The following is an 18,923-nucleotide window of genomic DNA, read 5'->3' as shown; positions in this document are numbered from 1 at the left end:
CAATATAACGATTCACGGCGAGCAACTTACCAACGTAGAAAGTTTTAAATACCTAGGTTCAATAGTGACAACAGATGGAAGATGTAACCGAGACATACGAGCAAGAATAACTCAAGCCAAACAGGCCTTCATGGACCTGGGAAACATTTTGAAAAACAAACAGATGTCGTTCGGGATTAGATTCCGAGTCTTGAAGTGCTACGTGTGGCCAATCTTGTTATACGGATGCGAAAGCTGGACTACAAATGCAGAAACACAAAAGAACATTGAAGCTTTTGAAATGTGGTGCTTGAGAAGGATGCAGAGAATATCGTATACTGCACACAAAACGAACGAAGAAGTGCTAAAACAAACATACCAACAAAGGAAACTAATGCCCTTAATAGTGGATCGACAACTATCCTTTTTCGGACACATAGTAAGGAAAGATAAGAATGAATACCTGGCAAGTTGTGGAAAAATACCTGGTAAACGCGCCCGGGGGAGACAAAGAAAAACACTCATAGACCAACTGAAGGGCTTCACCAGCCTAACAATCCAAGAGCTGTTTGAAAAGGCAAGAGACAGGGAGGAATGGAGAGAGATAATTCATGCAGTATCCGAAGCCTGGACCAGGCATGGAACCTAGAAGAATAAGTAGTTCCAACTATGCAACGCCTGAATTAAGAGAGGCTGAGAGAAAGATATATATATATATATATATATATATATATATATATATATATATATATATATATATATATATATATATATATATACCCCTATATATATATATATATATATATATATATATATATATATATATATATATATAGAGAGAGAGAGAGAGAGAGAGAGAGAGAGAAGAAAGAAATAACGAAATAAGAAAGAAAGAGAGAAAGGAAAAAGAGAAAGATAGATAGATAGATAGATAGATAGAGAGAGAGAGAGGAGAGGAGAGAGAGAGAGAGAGAGAGAGAGAGAGAGAGAGAGAGAGAGAGAGAGAGAGAGAGAGAGAAATCATGCAGAAGAACAGGTGAGAGGATTTTGTATCGAAAAAAAAGTACATAGAAAATAAATAAATTATATGAACAGGGTGGGAAAATAGAGAGATCGGATGTGTGAAACATAGGGAGGCGGTGGTGGGATTGGATATATGATAGGGTTTAGAGAGAGAGATTCAAAGCGACAGATTTACGGGATTCGAGTTTATACCGGATTATGTGGTATCAAATGGACAGCAATCATTGGATAGGTTGCTGATTTATAACAAAATATTTTCACCAATCTGGGTACCCACTCTTTGTGTGTCACAGCAATATATACTAATAATAATGATAATAATAATAATAATAATAATAATAATAATAATAATAATAATAATAATAATAATAATAATAATAATAATAATAAATACCTAATAATAATAATAATAATCATAATAATATAATAATAATAATAATAATAATAATAATAATAATAATAATAATAATAATAATAATAATAATAATAATAATAAGGACACTCACGTGTTTTCGTCAAGACGATAGTTTCGATGCTTATCTCGCATCTCAGTCGACTGATTAGATGCGAGATCAGTATCGAAACGATCGTCCTGGCGAAGACATGTGAGTGTCCTTATCAATTTTACATGCTCAAATTAATATTATAGAGCACTCTCGTATCTACAAGTACCCACCAACACTCATATATATATATATATATATATATATATATATATATATATATATATATATATATATATATATAATATATATATATATATATATATATCATTTATCATTATTTGATCACTTGGGTAGTTTACAATGTCGTCGATAAACCGCTGGTTATATAAATTGTCAGGAGGTTATCAATTTCTCTTTCCTCCTTGCCTGCACTTCAAGTAGAACAGTAACTTCGTTTGTGATGCACTTCAATACCATCCGCTTATTTTCCATTCATACTTTTGAATACATTCTTCGGTAGAAAAATATTCATCATGACTGCGTCCACATTACAGTCGTTGTTAGGGCCTTTTCTATAATATTTTTTATCCATTCGAACGGCCTGGTAAGTATTGAGGCAGTTAATATGGTGCTTTTTCATCGGACAACATAGCAGGCAATTATTTGTGAGCGAATGTTTATAGCGAAAATTAATTTATTCACTGTAGTTTAGACCCAACTGATTGATCCCTCCGGACTGTTCTCCCCCTTTTTTGATCCATCATCGCAGACTGATCGATATTCTACCTCCCTCAATTTTTTAGTAGAACCCTTCAATCGATAAACGATAACAGCTAATTCGACGTTATTCTGGAATCTCAGATTTTTCTGATTTTATATTTACAGATATTGAAGGTTAGAAAACATCAATACGATCACACATCGCATGTAGAGAAATAATGAATGCCATGTTCATGTTAACTGCGATGGGGATTTTTTATGAATTGATGACCTCATTCATTCTCTCATTCACTCACTCATGCAAAACCCGTGTCCTTGTCTTACTCACACCAAGAACAGTACGTCTTACTTGCATGTTAACAATTTGGTTCAGACTTAGATATTGAATGAATATAATAGATGACAGTGTGCCATTCATTAATTTGCCGTTCTCCTTTATGATAATGAATGATAATAATAATTAGATATATCATATCGGACTCAGACTCAGAAGTCAGAAGGTTTACTGCACTGTTGCAACACAACACTTAGTCAGTCGTTCAGCTGAAATCTTAGATTGCATCATCACATTCATTTAACAAGACTACTGTTCATATTAATCACCGGGTTAATATTTTAGCTGTAATAATTTCTTTGTCATTGTTAGAAAATAATTTAAAACATGGATTTCTGGATGGGGTTCCTGACCTCCCATACTGGACAGGGAGTCGCTTGCTGTGTCTTGTATCCCTCTATATCTGTTTTCCAACATGCTTTCTGTCTTTGTCTTGGAGTTTACTTGCTTTTACCCTGGCCCTGACTGGATACTCTCGCTGGGAGGGAGACAGTCAAATGTATAGTTAGAGTTTTGAGAGATGATATTTTTTGTCTTGTAAATCATCTCTCTGTTATGCACTGTAATATTTTTGTTTTACATATATCATATGTATGATTTGTAAACATTTGAGTGTGTTCCTATTATTTGGGACTTGTGCTTGTCAGGATGAGGTGTTTAGGTGATTTCAAACTAAGTATACTGATAGTGTGCTCTTGAAATCTATATCTGTCCCCTATTTGAACTAATTCCCCTTTGTCTTGGATAATTTAATTGTAATTCTAGAACTTTCTACTATCACATTTTCTTCCTTTTTACTGCCGCTGATATAACCTAAATGTATCGCAAGTGCTGTAAAACCGTTTAAAACAAACAAAACAAACATTCATGGATTTTATGAGTAAGAAGTTTTCGTTTTGAATGTCAAGATTGATGAAAAATCACTTAAATGATTGTTGTATTAATTATTCTATTATCAGGTAAAATGAATTGGAGCATGGGGTAATGTAGATTGGGAGGTGTGTATTGTGAAACGCCTCAAATGTTAAAATGACGACCACAACAACAATAGAGGACCTCCTTCAAGCTAATCAAATCGTCAAGGATAGGTTTAAAGTTGTAAGTAGAAACTGACATGATGTTATAGAGTTAAATTAAAGACTTGATCAATGCTGAATCTGTAGAGCAACATATAAATTGTTTTGTTTAGTCTCAGACATGGACCACTGGAGACCTGTTTCTATCATTTCAGGATTATTGTGTTCACACCAGTTTCAGGTATTTGAGTATCGGTATTTGAAGTTAGCAGTATGTATTTAATTTTGCTTTTTATTCAATTATCTTTTTTGTTAGGATAAGATGTTGTCTTGGATTTTCATTACAATGCTCTTTCTCCTTAATTGTCCCCTGAATGGAAGTTAGCTCTGGTATTTGTATAGCAAGCTACTTTTAGATGGACAGGGTTGGGGCATTAGAAAAAATATCATCTGGGGTTAATATCGATCCCTTTTGCTTGTAGGTGAGTGCTCTAACCACTGAGCTGTTGGGACACGTTTTAAGAAATTCATAGATCTATATATACTAATTTGCAATTAAGTTTTTGGATTGGATTTAGATGTTTTGTTTTACTTTGTGACAATAAATCCAGAACTGGAAATCTGTAAGAATGAAAGCCATTTCACCATTTAAAAAAATAATAAATAAAAAATAAAATAAAATTCCCTTTATTCATCCCATGGGGGATATTTATCTATAAGATCTATTTCAATGGAAGACTCGAATAATCCAAGCTTCATCACAGTGCAGCACCGCAAATTGAGCCAGGGTGAGGTGACTCGCTCAAGGCCACACAGCACAGCGGGTATTCCAACTCTGTACCTTCTATTTCGGGTACAAAGCAAAGACTACCACTGAGCCACGCTGCCCCTGCCCATTTTGGGTTTCAGCAATAGAATTATACAAGAACACAATACTCTTTAGGCTGTGTATGATACCAGTAAGTTTTGTGTGTCCAGTGGGGCATAATTATGATGAGCTTCAAAAAGTGAAGTTTATTAAAGCAAAATTATGATATTGATGTTTATTTCTCATTATTTAATGACATTCTTGTTTAGGATATTGGCAAAGCTACTTTTCATTTTTGGGTGGGATGTTTTGCTTAAAAAAAAATTTGCTTTTGTCCTCTTTAAAAACAGATGCAAGGCTTTTATAATAACATCATACAACTTAGGATGTCAGTGGCTAATACCTCGGATTTTCTTATTGTTTTCCAGTCTAAGAAAATAGGAGGAGGTGGATTTGGTGAGATCTATGAGGCTACAGATAATGTGAGTCAAGAATGTGTTGCTTTGAAATTGGAGTCAGCCCGCCAGGTGAAGCAGGTGCTCAAGATGGAAGTTGCTGTTTTGAAAAAGCTTCAAGGTAGTCGTTATAACTATTGCTTTTAGAAGAAAAAAATTAATTGTTTGGGGGGAAAAAACAACAAAAATCAGTGACTATCCTGCTTGTTAAATTGGTTCAACTTGTCATTTATTAGAAGGTATGTTGGAAATATATGATTGTTGTGAGCTTTTCTATTTCAGAATAGCCACCAAGAGTGGTCAAGGCGCTTTACAACAGATCTCAAAGTTACAGCAACAGAACATGTAGGACAAGACATAACACCTGTAAAATGCTGTAACAAGTTTATATTTTTCTCGTCAAAAAGTGGGACTTGGACCCAAAGTTCATATGCTGTGGACGAGAGAGAGAGATTTAATTAGTTATATATGGCAGTATTCCATAACATGGTTTGGTATCTATAGTCTCTTGTGTTCTCATGAGTGAGCAATTAGAAAACTGTTCAATCTTCATTCGCATTGAACTTCAAAAATTTGATTTGAATGAAATTTTACAAGGAGAGTTGAGACCAATATTTGATCTTAAATTCATCCATGCCAATCACTTTATTTCATTTACTCAATTTTAAAGGTCGGGACCATGTGTGCAAGTTTATTGGCTGTGGTCGCAACGAGAGGTACAATTATGTTGTGATGTCTCTACAAGGAAAGAATCTAGCTGAACTTAGAAGAAGCCAGTCTAGAGGTTGCTTTTCTCTTAGCTCAACATTAAGACTAGCATCCCAGATTCTACATGCAATAGAAGCCATACATGATGTTGGATTTCTACACAGAGACATCAAACCCGTGAGTAGTCAAACCATTTTAACCCTACTACCTCAATAGTCAGTGTATGGTCAGGCTGAAGCAGATACCAAAAATCATAGCTGCCAACCAGTACGATAAAATCGTACTTAGTACGATTTGGTCAATCCAGAAAAAGAAAAAAAATCCAGAAAAAAAAAAAAAAAAGAAGAAAATCTGATAAAAATTATCTTGGGAGAAAATTTTTTGTCAAGAAATTCAAGGTGCTACTTCTGGTGGAAGAGGGTGAAAGTTTCAATGCAGCCATTGACTCACTGGAGTCTGAATTCAATGCTTATTCTGTAGAGGACTTTCCTTCAGACTTCCTGGTGCAGTCCTCAGATGAGCAGTGGTTTACAATGGCAAAGATTGTAGACTCTTTTGGGAAAAAGAAGTTTAAAAAGCTGTCCTATTTCATGCTTGGCCTTCTCACAATCCCACACAGCAATTGTGAGTGTGAGAGAATTTTCAATCAAGTTAGGAAAAATAAGACTGACTGCAGGGGCAGCCTGAGCACAGACATGCTTTCAGGACTTCTCATTGTCAAGTCTAATAGCACTCCATGCTATGACAGTGAGTTCAGCTCAGAGTTCCTGAAGAGGGCAAAGACAACCACAAAGGAGGCTGTTATGCCCAAGCCTCGGGTAATCTGCTTCTGTCACCACTTCCCCATCACTTACCCAGTATGATGATAAAGGTAAGCTTCTCTTAGTATTACAGTTCTGACAATTCTATTACTTAAGTACATTAATAAATATGCCATTTTAAGACATGAATTGGGCGTCCGCGCTGCACCGCGTATAATAATACGTTTTTGCATTTTGAAAAGTTGGCAGCTATGAAAAATTATTTTTTAAGATTACATAATCAGAAAATTAGAATTTTAGATTTTTGTAGATTAAGAAATTATGTCTTATTATTATAACTTTGGACAACATGGTTGATTCCTGTTGACATCAGACATATTGTTCAATGGATTATCTATATTCCTTCATGGAATGCCTTTCTTTTAAAGAAAGTTTTTTTATCAATGATCCATGCTTTTGGTCTTGACTTTTAAGTTTGAACTGAAAGAGAAAATCCTTACCATTATTCAAACTGCTAGATTCAATTGTTAATGATAATGTGTGCAAATAATAGTCATGCTATTTATTATTCTACATAAGAAAAATGTCGACTAAGATTTTTTTCCCCCTTATTTTCTCAAAGCTTGGAAAAAGGGGAAATTGACTTAAACCAATAGCTTTGTTGGTGACATTTATTCTCCTTCGGCAAATACATTTAACCCGTATTTCATATTGACTATAGTTTAGGGATGACTGTAAATTGTGATGAGTGTCAATAAAGTTATGACTTTATTGTTTGTTTTATTGAAATGTGAGAATGAAAAGAAATGAATGAACTGCTAGAATTTGATTGCACACCTTTGCATTTTCGTTCGAGTCATTGCTATTGTCATTTATTACAAGCAAAAAGTTTCATTTGATTCCCAAAAGCTTCAATCTTTCACTGTTTTGTGAAAATTATAGGATACTTTCAAGGAACAAAAGGGTATAATGAGGGAATGATTTTATTAAAGTGAGTTATGCCCTCTCATTATTGTCTCCATCCTGAATGCAAACGAAAAATTTAAACCATTTACAGAGTTATGATAAACTATATTCTATATTATTTTATAGTAATTCTAGATTTGGAAACAAAAGCAACAAATATCTCAAATTTAATCATCATTTAAATTTCCAGTCAAATTTTGCAATGGGTCGTCCACCTAACAATCGAAAAGTGTATATGTTAGACTTTGGTCTAGCTCGTCAATATACAACAGCTTCAGGAGAAGTTCGTCAACCAAGATCTGCTGCCGGTTTCAGAGGAACTGTTCGTTATGCATCAATCAATGCCCACAAAAACAAAGTAAGTTTAAAAGCCAGAATTGAATGGACTCTTCTTTTTTTAAAAATATATATGTTGAGTAAGGACGTTTATCAGATTGGTCACATTGAATGCAAAATTTTAGCCTTAGTGTTTCCACTTGACTATTACTTATTTATTTACCTATCTATTGGAGAAAAAATAGAGTACTGGTAAAACATTTAAATTTTATGGTGTCTTACACTGTATGAAATGGAATTTTGATTTCACGTAGCTCTCCAGGGAAAGAAATGAAGTATTGATGTATAAATACAAGGGCGGCTGATACATAAGTACTGTTTTGTTATAACTTTTTTGTTTGAAACAGCACAAATATAATACATGTAAAGAAAGCTTAGAATTTCAGCTACATATTGTACTATTTATTTTTGCACATAATCACCATCATGAGCAACACAGAGCTGCCAACGCTGAACTAGCTGGCGCATGTCGTCAACGAAGAATCCCAAGGATTTTGCTCACTATCATCAACAAATATCTGCCACTACTTCCAAATCACTGCTGTAATGGTTTTCTATCAAAGACTCCTTGAGCTGGGGGGAACAAGAAATAGTCAGATGGAGCAAAGTCCGGACTAAGGTGCTGTAGGGTCGGAAGTTTGAACCGAATTTGACGACTAGTGTGGGGTCTCGCATTGTCATGCTGCGCTATCAAATTCCTCCTCGAACCCTTGCGAGTCTATTTTTGAGGGCTCGTGGAGTTGAAGTATATTGTTTAGCGTTCACTGTTTGCCCTTGTTTAAGAAATTCCACGTGATCTAGGCCTTCCTTGTCCCAGAAAATGGTAAAGAAATCCTTTCTCGCAGAGACGATGACTTTGAATTTCCTTGGGCTTGGAGAAGATTCATCCCATTGACTGCAATTTGTGCAGAAAAGTAGCTCCTTCCTTGTCATAACATTTCAAATGTTGGGTAAAAATGTTTTTTCTCAGCGCTTTCATTTCTGAAGTTAGCTGTCTTTGGACCAATTTTTTCAACGGCATTGTCTTAGTAAGGTTATGACGTCACTCAATTATGTACACAAATAACGTTACATGAATTAGTTGTTGCACATGAGTATAGAAGTATGGTTTGAGAGAGTGTGTGTGCAGTTTCATGATTGTACATAAAATATTTTTGATTTATTGGCAAATGGTGCTTATATATCAGCTCTCCCTCGTATTATTGCTTAATCCCAACAATGCATCAAAATTAGTTTTGCTTAATCTATCATAACTCCCTAAATCTCTCTCTCTCTCTCTCCCTCTCTCTCTCTCTCTCTCTCTCTCTCTCTCTCTCTCTCTCTCTCTCTCTCTCTCTCTCTCTCTCTCTCTCTCCTCTCTCTCTCTCTCTCTTCTCTCTCATCTTATATATATATATATTTATATATATATAATATATATACTATATATATATATATATATATATATATATATATATATATATATATATTATATATATATATTATATATTATTTCTTTATCTCTCCTTCATGTGTACAAACTAATTATTATCCCTCATGAACTTGCATTAGTACGACTCTTTTTAGTTTGTCATTTTTTGTGTTGCTATGTGACTGAAGTGATACATTTAATTGTTCGATTTAATTTCATTTATTTTTTATCCAATTTGTATATGCGACACCAGAATATCACACACTGCAAATCATTTTGGAAAATTGGAGAGCAGGAACTAATGCAAGATAAAAATTTGAATTGTGGTGTGATATAGTGTCAGTCGTCAACATACAATTTTAAGAAAAATTACAATCTTGAGAAATGTTGCAAGAAAGTATTATTTTGTTTACTTTGTCAAACGTTTTATCATGCATCTATTTGTAGGATGTTTAGTTGGTTTAAAGCAATCAAAAGAGATCTCTCATTTCTTGCTCATTTTTTTTCCTTTACTTTTTTGTATTTCAGGAGATGGGTCGCCATGATGATTTATGGTCTTTGTTTTACATGGTAGTAGAATTCATATCAGGACAGCTACCATGGAGAAAGATTAAAGATAAAGAGCAGGTGTGTTGATTTGTTTGATATTATATCCTTTTTCATTCACAGATGATGTATCTGACCGGCTGTTGAATCGGGTGCTGAAAATTTGATTTCAATTTAAATTATGTTAAATCAATATACAGTTCACTCCGCTTAATCGCATATCAGTTAACCGCACACTCGCTTATACGATACACATTCCGGAATTTTGCTATATAATCACTTCGCTTCATCGCACATCTCTGTTTAATCATTACACCTTGATGACTGGAGAAAGATATCTAAAAAATACACACAAAAGTAATGATTCAATTAATTCGTTGCAATGGACCATAATATACCCATCAGTGGTGAATTGATGTCTCAGGAGCTACTGGACTCCGTTCAGACACACAGAAAACAATGCCTAGATAATGAAGATGAGGAGGAGTCATCAAGGTGTGACGCACCACCCCTGACAAACACTGAAAATGGGACATGCTGTACAAATTATGCCACTTTATCTAAGAAGAATGCTTGACAGATGATCTATTAACATTGGCGAGTTGGAGACAAGGGTTTATAAACAGCTTGCACAGATTAGAAAGCAAGCAACACTTCACAATTATTATTCTTACAAATGATAATGTCACATTTTGTTATCGATAAAACATGAAAAAGAAAAGAGAAAAAAAAACAATAGCCAACAAAAAACAAAGAAACAAAACAAAAAAAATCAACTTCTAATGAGTCCATATCTTAACATGAAGGTCTCAAGCCCATAGTAAGCTCAGAGAGGAATGACCTACATAGATATTTGCTTAGATGTTGTTTAGCTTCTCCGCTTAATTGACACACTCCCCCGACCAAACTGTATTTGCTCGGTCTCTTACTCTTGGGTGGGGTCTCTGTTATGTAGCTACTTTTTTTTTTTGGTTGGTATAAACATATTCTGGTTTGTAAACATTTGAGTGTATTCCTCTTAGTGGGGACCAGTGTTTATGTCCATGATGAAACTTTTAGGTGGTCTCAAAGTGAGAGTTCACTGATAGTGTGCTCTTAGAATCTACATCTCTTCCCTATTGATGCCTTCCCCTTTGTCTTCCTTTTTCTTGTGAGCTTTTAATTGTAAGATTATAACTTTTTGACATTTTATTCCTTTTACTGCTGCTGAAATTACCTAAATGTGCCGCAAATGCTGTTAAACCCTTAAAAACAAACAAACAAACAACTCACTAACTCCTGTAAGATGGAATTGTTTCATATAGATCCGCTCTACCCACCTTTGTTGTACTTTTATATTTATTTGTTGTTACTCAGGCCCTGCCCAAGATTCTGCTCAAATTTTGTATTGATATTATATTTATATTATCTTATTAATATTATTACTAGTGCATTGTACCAAATGACTTCATTTTTCCCCCAGTTCTTGTATATGACTATGATTTGTTAATAGTTTGGGTCGAAATAAGAGTAGATTTTGCTTTAATACCTTCCTTTCTCTGACTGCTGAATAGATCTTGATTTTTAATTTTATTTTTGTATTTTTTAATTCTTAAAACAATTCCTCTTAAAAGTCTAAATCTTTGTTGTGAGTTTGAGTTTTAAGGCTTGAAATTTGCCCATATATTCACACAAAGGCACCCTTTTTAATTTCTTATTACTTCATTTGATGATCTAAGGCATATTAAAATTTGTTTGACATTTTTGCTTAAATACGAGTATTTTTACTTCTTTAAAATCTAATCCATAAATTTTGAATGATATAGAATGATTTCTATTTTCTTTGTATTTACAGGTTGGCATCATGAAGGAAAAATATGACCATATAAACTTGTTGAAAAATTTACCTAGTGAATTCCGAGCTTTCCTCGAACATATTCAAAGTTTAGACTATTTTGAACAACCAGATTACAATTTGCTCTCCAATCTGCTAAATCAGTGTATGCGAAGGAAAAATATTCGAGACTCTGATCCATATGACTGGGAGAAAAACACAACGGATACATCAATCACCATCACAAACACATCTGCACTTTTTGCTCACAAACAGACCAAGTAAGTTGTGTTTTGTCTGTTATTTCTTTAGAATATGGTGAGACCTAATGACTTCATACTGAGATGATTTGATTCACATACAACTGATGCAGATAATTGACTCTGCCTTACATCTAAATTTTTATCTTGCTCCATTTTCAATCAGTGGATAGGTAAATCAAATTGAGGTGTGGTAGAAAGTCTTTTTTCAGAGACCAGTTTCTTTTTTAATGGTTACAATCAATTATTGTTACTGTTTTTCACTTTTATAGCTACAGAGACTGGGATGAACATAAGTACAAATTTTGGGTCATGCGTCTGAAGAGGTTTTGATTCTTTTACACAATAATGATACATTGACTTGTGAAAGATTGTATTTGCTGTCAGTTTGTTTTATTATTTTTTCTGGTTCTAGAATATAGAGTAAAAAGCTCTGATCTTGGGTAAAACATCTAAAGACACAAAATGGTTGTTGGTCGACAAGTCGAATCATATTATCAACCCCTGTAAACCACTCAGGTTGTGCTGTTTTCATCCAAGTATTATTTTAAATAGTGAATGCATTCTTTGAACCTTCTTTGGGTTTTTAAAATGGTGGAAACATTTCTGACTACAGAAATTTGACAAATAAAAAGTAATCCCATTGTATTTAAAATCCTTTTTTAAGAGGATGAGAAAACATAGAATACTGTTTGCCATGTGCTGGTAAATTCATTTCTGTAACCTTGATGTTTATCTCCAAGTAAAATGTGAGTAATCTTTGAAGCGTGAAATAGTGCGTGTGTCACTTACTTGCCACTTAGTTCATTATCGTTAAATTGTGTTGGTCAGCTTGACATTCAGCTATACATATTGCCCAAATAGTATACATACAAGTTCAACTTGTATCTGGAATTGTTTCAAATAAGTCAATTGTCCTTCCTGTCATTTTAAGTATTATTAGCAACACTTATTTTGGTAATTTTTTTCATTCCTGTCATGGAACCTTTCCTTTAAGTGTTAAGAACCACTCGAGTTCAGGTAAAAATATCTATGATGTGAAGGTGGTAGCTCCATGTTTGCAAGTAAAGATCAAAACTGATTCCCCTACCAGGAGGTGTGTACTCTACAAATTTAAAAGTGGGAACTCCTTAAAGAATATGCAATGTGGTCATAAATAATACAACTTCAAATTTCCACTAGCCAGCCCATTAGAAGCCTTATTTTACAGATGAAAACAGTCACAGACTGTGCTGTATTTGCCACTAGACTTGTAAATTAAAAAAAATAATAAAGATAACTGTTTTGGTTGGAGTTAATGAAATGAATTGAGGAGAATTCATTTAATGTAGATCAACAGTTATAAAATACAAAATTAGTGGTGTCGGGGAAAATAAATTATCGAGGAAGGTGTGTCAAAAAGGTCAACTAATCTAATTCTGCGTGAAGTGAACTGTAAACTTTGATTTATATTTTTTGGGATGGGTTATTTTACTGAATTTTTCACCTTTTTATGACATTAGAAGATATGTGAATTGAATTTGAAAGTGCCATTGTACAACGATGTATCTTTCTGTTAAACAAATTCCGTCTGTATACTTCATTTATATGCAAGTCTTTATTTTGTCATTTTTTATGGTTTAATTCATCTTACATATAAACTAACTAATCTTGCATCAAAAAGTAGGCTTGGGTGTCCCAAGATTTCAGTTGGTAGAGCACTTACTTCACAAGCAAAGGAAAAGGTATCAATCCCTGGTGCAGTCAACATTTTTTCTTACACTAATGACTACCCAGGTTGGGTAGCTGAATGTGTTAGATCTAGCAGAAAGTATATTGTGATAGACTAACATCCTATCCAAGCAATAACGAACAATTCTTCTTGTCCATTTAACACTATAGAAATTGGGATTGACACGCTCCATGGGCTCTATCACGCTACAATAGTAGTTAGGTTGTTTTTCCAGTTAACATGTCTAAAGCAGGGTAATTATATCGGATGGAAAATGTTAGTTTCCTCATTCATCACTTGATCCAAATAGTTTTAAGACAATGGTACCTTCATCATAAATGAATGTTTTCCTTTCATTTCTTTCAGTGTTCTGAATGCTGGTCCAGCTACACCATGTTTAGGGGGAGCCACAGAAGTCATGGACGAAAACCTCAGCTATCAAGAAGGAGAGGAACCTTTAAAGAGGACAACAGATTTGATTCCGCTGAATGAAGTAGACAATCGTTATGTAGAAGAAGGTGTGGTGCTTAGACCTGAGATAGAGGGGCCTCCTCCAAAATATGAACAAGATACAAAAGCAAAAGAAAAGTCCAAAGATGTTGAGAAGAAACCTGTAAAGAATGAAAACATTTACAAAAAGGGTCTTACAGGAGAAGATATTGGAAATGCCAAAGAATTTGCCATAAGAAATACTAGCAGTGGTGGCACAAATGCCACAAAGACAGGGTTGTTGCCTGCTAACATCAAAGGTAGTGGTTCTGGTGCAAGTGTTGATGTCACTGGTCAGTACACCATTCCTGTTGGGTCAAGGGGTACTGATAAAGACGTATCAGCCTCTCCTGGTGATCGAAGGCCCCCACCAGGTCCCTCTGTGGGTCATGGGATTATATCATCTTTATTCCATTCCTCAAGTAATAGGGGCCGTGCAGGTCGAACACAGGAAGGTCAAGAAAGTGGCAATATTGAAGGGTTTTCAGATAAAGTCCACAGCGGCATGCCACAAGGTCAACTCATTTCATCTGAGTCTCGAGAAGCAAATAATGAAAATGAGAATAGAATAGAGAATCAGCTAGACTTGGCAAGTCGTGCTGCCATAACATTTGCTCTAATGCAGACAGATGATAAAACTCACACGCAACTTGATGAAGCTGCTGAAGAAAATGCAACCCGAGCAGCTCCCTTTACAATGGCCAGCCAATGGGGTGCCTATGGATCCAGTGATGAGGGTAGTGACAATGAGGGAAGTGATATTGATGGGGTAGGGGAAAAGGGGAAGAAATCTGCTCGAGGGAGAAGACGTGCAATGATGAACACATTAGCAGATGAGGATGATCAACAACTAGATAGTATGGCCAGAAACTCTTTAGTTTTGCTTGATGATAGAGATGGACATGAAACAATGCGAGCTTCATTAGTGTTTGATGATGATAATAGTGATCTTATGAAAATAGGTGCAAGTAACACAGGTGTTAAAGAAGAATTAGCTGAAGAAAGGGTTGAAACTCCTGGTAGAGTTTCAGAGTCTTCACACAAACATATTCACCAGCATCAAACTCATCAATATGATCTGCCATACACTTCTAGTCCTCGCAAAATGCCTGAAAAACTTGCCAAAGATATAGACAATCGTATCGGTTCACCTTTGAAACATAGTAGTTCTGCAATTTCATCAAAATTTGTGTTCAAAAATCGAGAGTCTGGTGAAGAAAAGAGAAGTCGTAAACTTGTAGCCATGGGAAAACCTCCAATTCATTCCTTTAGTAAAAGAGACAAGAGTTCTGACAATGCTGCAAATGTAATGTCTGGTGAAGCTGGAAAGTACCACAGTGGTTCATACTCTGGCAATAGTTCAAAGGAGTCTTCACAGTCCTATCTTATGTCATCAACCAAACCCAAATCTATTCTTAAGGATAAGAATGCTCAAAGTGAACGTAATTCAAATGTGGACAATCGTTTTAGCTCAGATCCTTTAGATATGACTAATGAGAGCCGTGTTCTTGTAACAATGAAGGATGAGCAAAACGTGGCAACCCCAAGGGATCATAGTCCAAAACCAGGTGGTCTGACACCACGTAGCTCTTCTTTCAGAACATGGGAATATGACAGAGGGGAGAGATCAAGTCAACATCATATACGAAGGCTAGGGCGTCAGGGATCTTCTCCCTCACCCCGAGGTTACTCTGACCAAAGGGCGGCTGCTGTGGCTGATAATGATGGCAGCCCCATGCCAAAACCACCTCCAGGCCATGCTCCTAAGAATGCCGTGGTCACTGCTAGGTAAGTCTCTCATTGTTTTTGTTTTTTTGATAGAACAAAGTTCAGGGTTATTTATATTTATATTGCACAGGTATTGGTGATGGTTATTTTGTATGAAATAGGGAGACAAATATCTGATTATTTCTCCCAGGCTGCAAAAGATCATTTTTGTCAAGAATTTCATTCCTCATTTTATTGTGTGAAGAATTCTGTGTGAAACAATAATATCCTGTATTCATTTTCTAATGTCCAGCAACATAATGGGATTATTTTGATTTGGTAAACAATACAATGACATGTTGAGGGTGTAGTTTTATGAAAGTCTGTAGACTATCAATGAGTTTCGACATTATCCACTGTGTTAAATGGCAGTATTACACCAGGGGTGGAGCACACAAAATCTATTAATATTAGCATAAAACATCTTCACAGACTCTTCTAAAATCTTAATATTTTCAATTGTTCCTAAAATCTCCTATTGTAGACTTGCCATCTCCTTATTTTAGTAAAAATGCTGATGAAAAAAACCAACAGAATCACCACATAAATATAACATCATGATTACCATTCTGCCACCACCACAACCATCACAAAAGCATCATCACGACCTTCTGGCAACAAATATCATCAACTCGAACCATCACCTAAGTAGCAACATTTCTACTCAGCATCACCACTACTACCATTACCATACCACAGCATTATCACACCATCTCAACAAGCATCATTACACCATCACCATGACATCATCATCATCTTAGATAAAACTACGACTGCTGTTATTAAACTGAATTGTGCTTACTTTTCTTTTTACTTTTGTTATCATTTTATGCTGTTATTTTGTTTTTAAAAAACTTATTTGTTGACACCCTCACCTTGGTAATGTTGTATGTTTACATCATAATTTTAAAGTCACATTGAAGTAAGCTTTGCATGCATGGCAGAATATTTGTTTAAATGTTTTTTTTAATTTTTTTTTTTTAAATTTAACATTGGTTTTGATTATGATTTTTGTATGAATTATTTGGTAAGTATTGTTCATTTTTATGCAGTTTGCATGCACAAATAATTAGATGAGAAATATGAGTCGTTACATTACTTTAAAAAGAAGTTTTAATTTAGCAATTTGATGCTTTGATCCCAAGAAAGAGTAATTATCTACTAAAAACTCACATGTTTTTGTAATGATCAAGATTAAATTATCCTATGCAATCAATTACACATGTTTAAAATGTAAGAACGACTTGCTTCAATAAGGGTTGTGTGAGAATGTAGATCAAATTGTTATGCGTTTTAATCATGAATTTTGTTCAAAGGGGAACAAAAAAAGAAAAAAATTACTAAATAACAATTTTGAAAAGAAAGTAATATGAAAAGTGATTCATAATAGTTGACATTTGGATTATTATAACACTCTTGTGTAATTTCCTTTTTGTAGCACTGAGTATATTCTGGTTATTCTGTCACCTACCCTACTGCTTTTGATGTTGTAAGCCCCTTTTGATTCTTATAAGAATAGATGTTTGCTTATTTTTTCATTCTTGTCAAAAGCCCCTTTTAGCAATCATAACAAAGTTGAAAAGCAAATGCTTTTCAAATACTAGTGATACTATAAAGTGGATTCAAACAAGTGATGAATATTGGATGACTGATTTATCCATTCTTAGGCTTATAGTACCTCTCATCTTTTGAAATCATATCTGTTAAACCTAATGTTGTCGTATTGCTTTGGTATTCGACTTTTCTCCCGATGTGTGAGGTTACTTTTGTTCTTCATTCTTTACCAAAGAAAAGGCCCTGAAGGATAGGATTTTAAAGATATTTTTAAAGTCAAACAGAAAGATTAAAAATTCAATTTAATACTTTGGTTCCTTACAGCTATTCTCACACAGCCATGAGTAGCATTCATTCTTATTCATAACCCCTGACATACTGTTATAAGAGCATGACCAATCACAACTGAGGGCTACTGTTTTGTCATTTTTGCAGGCGCCGTCGTTACAAATTGGCGTCGAGCAGCACGAGTCCGCGCGAGGCCAACAGCCCCTAGCATAGTCCACAAGGTTGATCTGCCAATCCACCACCTATGTTGTTCTTTATGCCACATGTCTTTCCATAATACTAAGTCATCATTAGAGCATCCACTGGGCCACACCACAAGCTGTTGATTTGATTTAAAGGGGAAAAAGACAAGATTAAACATTTGTACATTTTAAAATATTTATTTATTCATCATCTTGCAATAAAACGTGGAATAAAATTATATTGTGCTTCTTTCTATCATGTTTCTGTTTGGATTTGGAATGGTTATTTTAAGTTTTCAAAGTTTTTTGTTGATTTTTTTTATTTTTTATCATCTTATTATGGTTATGTTTTTCAAGTGTTTATTTTTCTCATTTCCATATCTTTCTTGCTTTATGGTTATGTAAAATGATGTTATGGTTTTTGATAATAGTTGTAACCTACACTAAATGAATTAGAATTGTGTAGATTTAAACTTACAAACATTAAATGTTGTTTTTGGAACGCAAGGAAGACTGAATTTTTTGAATTCTGAAATAGATAATGCATTTATTCCCTTCATTGTTGACAATCAATGAAAAAAAAAAAGATGTGTCATTGGATGGTGCTATTGAACTCAATGTTTTGATTTCTTACAATTTTGTGATATTACGTTTTATTTAAATCAATGTTGTTTTTTGTTTGTTTATCTTATTTTTTTTCTTGCATTATCATATTTGAATTTATCCAGACCATTCATGTTGCCTGTGTGATTTTATCTTAGAATAAGTACTTAAAAATACATGCATATTTGTGGCACCCAATAGTAGTCTCATTCATATTCTTGCCAAGTTGCACTCCTGATTTACTTGCTTTAGGTGCAGTCAAATGTGCTTTTGATATATTTACGACTATTTGCTTATGCTCATACACGTTCTCCATGATTAGAAGTGATAATGATACATAGGTAATATAATCCCAAATTTATTGCTATAATTTAAGTGTGAAAACCTTTATTGGGTGTTCACTTATTTCATAGTTCAATATCCTGGTTTTGTAGGAAAAGCTTAACAAAGAGTTCACTTCATGATCGAGTTTGTGGAGTCTGTGGAGTGTTTCTGTAGATTCTTAGAATTTTCTGCAGCTGGCAGGTAATTTTCTCATTGCTCATCAAATGCACAGCACAACCTTCTTCCATTTGCATCTAGGACTTAGGATCAGCTTGGCTCAGTTCCTACCCACCATCAGTTGAGTAACTTGAGAGAACAGCGCTGATAAAGAACATGTGTCTTGTCAGAGTTAGAGGGAGGGGGGGGGGGGGGAAAGTAATTGGCAGGATGTGACGAAGACAAATGAGCAAAACTAACCAGACA

At 34.6% G+C, this 18,923-nt stretch overlaps 1 protein-coding gene across 1 annotated transcript; it reads left to right on the top strand.

Annotated features, from left to right (window-relative positions):
* The first annotated feature begins 1,952 nt into the window (after positions 1-1,952).
* On the top strand, positions 1,953-17,809 carry LOC144976025 (uncharacterized). Its single transcript, XM_078920254.1, has 9 exons — positions 1,953-2,052; positions 3,462-3,600; positions 4,755-4,902; positions 5,452-5,666; positions 7,407-7,574; positions 9,492-9,590; positions 11,344-11,603; positions 13,660-15,570; positions 17,539-17,809. The coding sequence occupies exons 2-9, from the start codon at positions 3,532-3,534 to the stop codon at positions 17,597-17,599; spliced, it is 2,931 nt and encodes a 976-aa protein (XP_078776380.1). The 5' UTR covers positions 1,953-2,052; positions 3,462-3,531; the 3' UTR covers positions 17,600-17,809.
* The last annotated feature ends 1,114 nt before the right edge of the window (positions 17,810-18,923 follow it).

The sequence above is a fragment of the Berghia stephanieae genome, chromosome 1 (genome assembly GCF_034508935.2).
Source record: "Berghia stephanieae isolate SIO BIC M18660-M18661 chromosome 1, UCSD_Bste_1.3, whole genome shotgun sequence".
In the NCBI taxonomy this organism is placed as follows: Eukaryota; Metazoa; Mollusca; class Gastropoda; order Nudibranchia; family Aeolidiidae; genus Berghia; species Berghia stephanieae.
The sequence above is the reverse complement of the archived record's forward strand: the minus strand, read 5'-3'. Positions and strand labels throughout refer to the sequence as shown.

Coding starts and splice junctions, on each gene's coding strand:
- LOC144976025 (XM_078920254.1), top strand. CDS start 3,532: ATGACGACCACAACAACAATAGAGGACCTCCTTCAAGCTAATCAAATC. Junction 5,667..7,406: donor TACACAGAGACATCAAACCC/GTGAGTAGTCAA, acceptor TTAAATTTCCAG/TCAAATTTTGCAATGGGTCG. Junction 11,604..13,659: donor TTTGCTCACAAACAGACCAA/GTAAGTTGTGTT, acceptor CATTTCTTTCAG/TGTTCTGAATGCTGGTCCAG.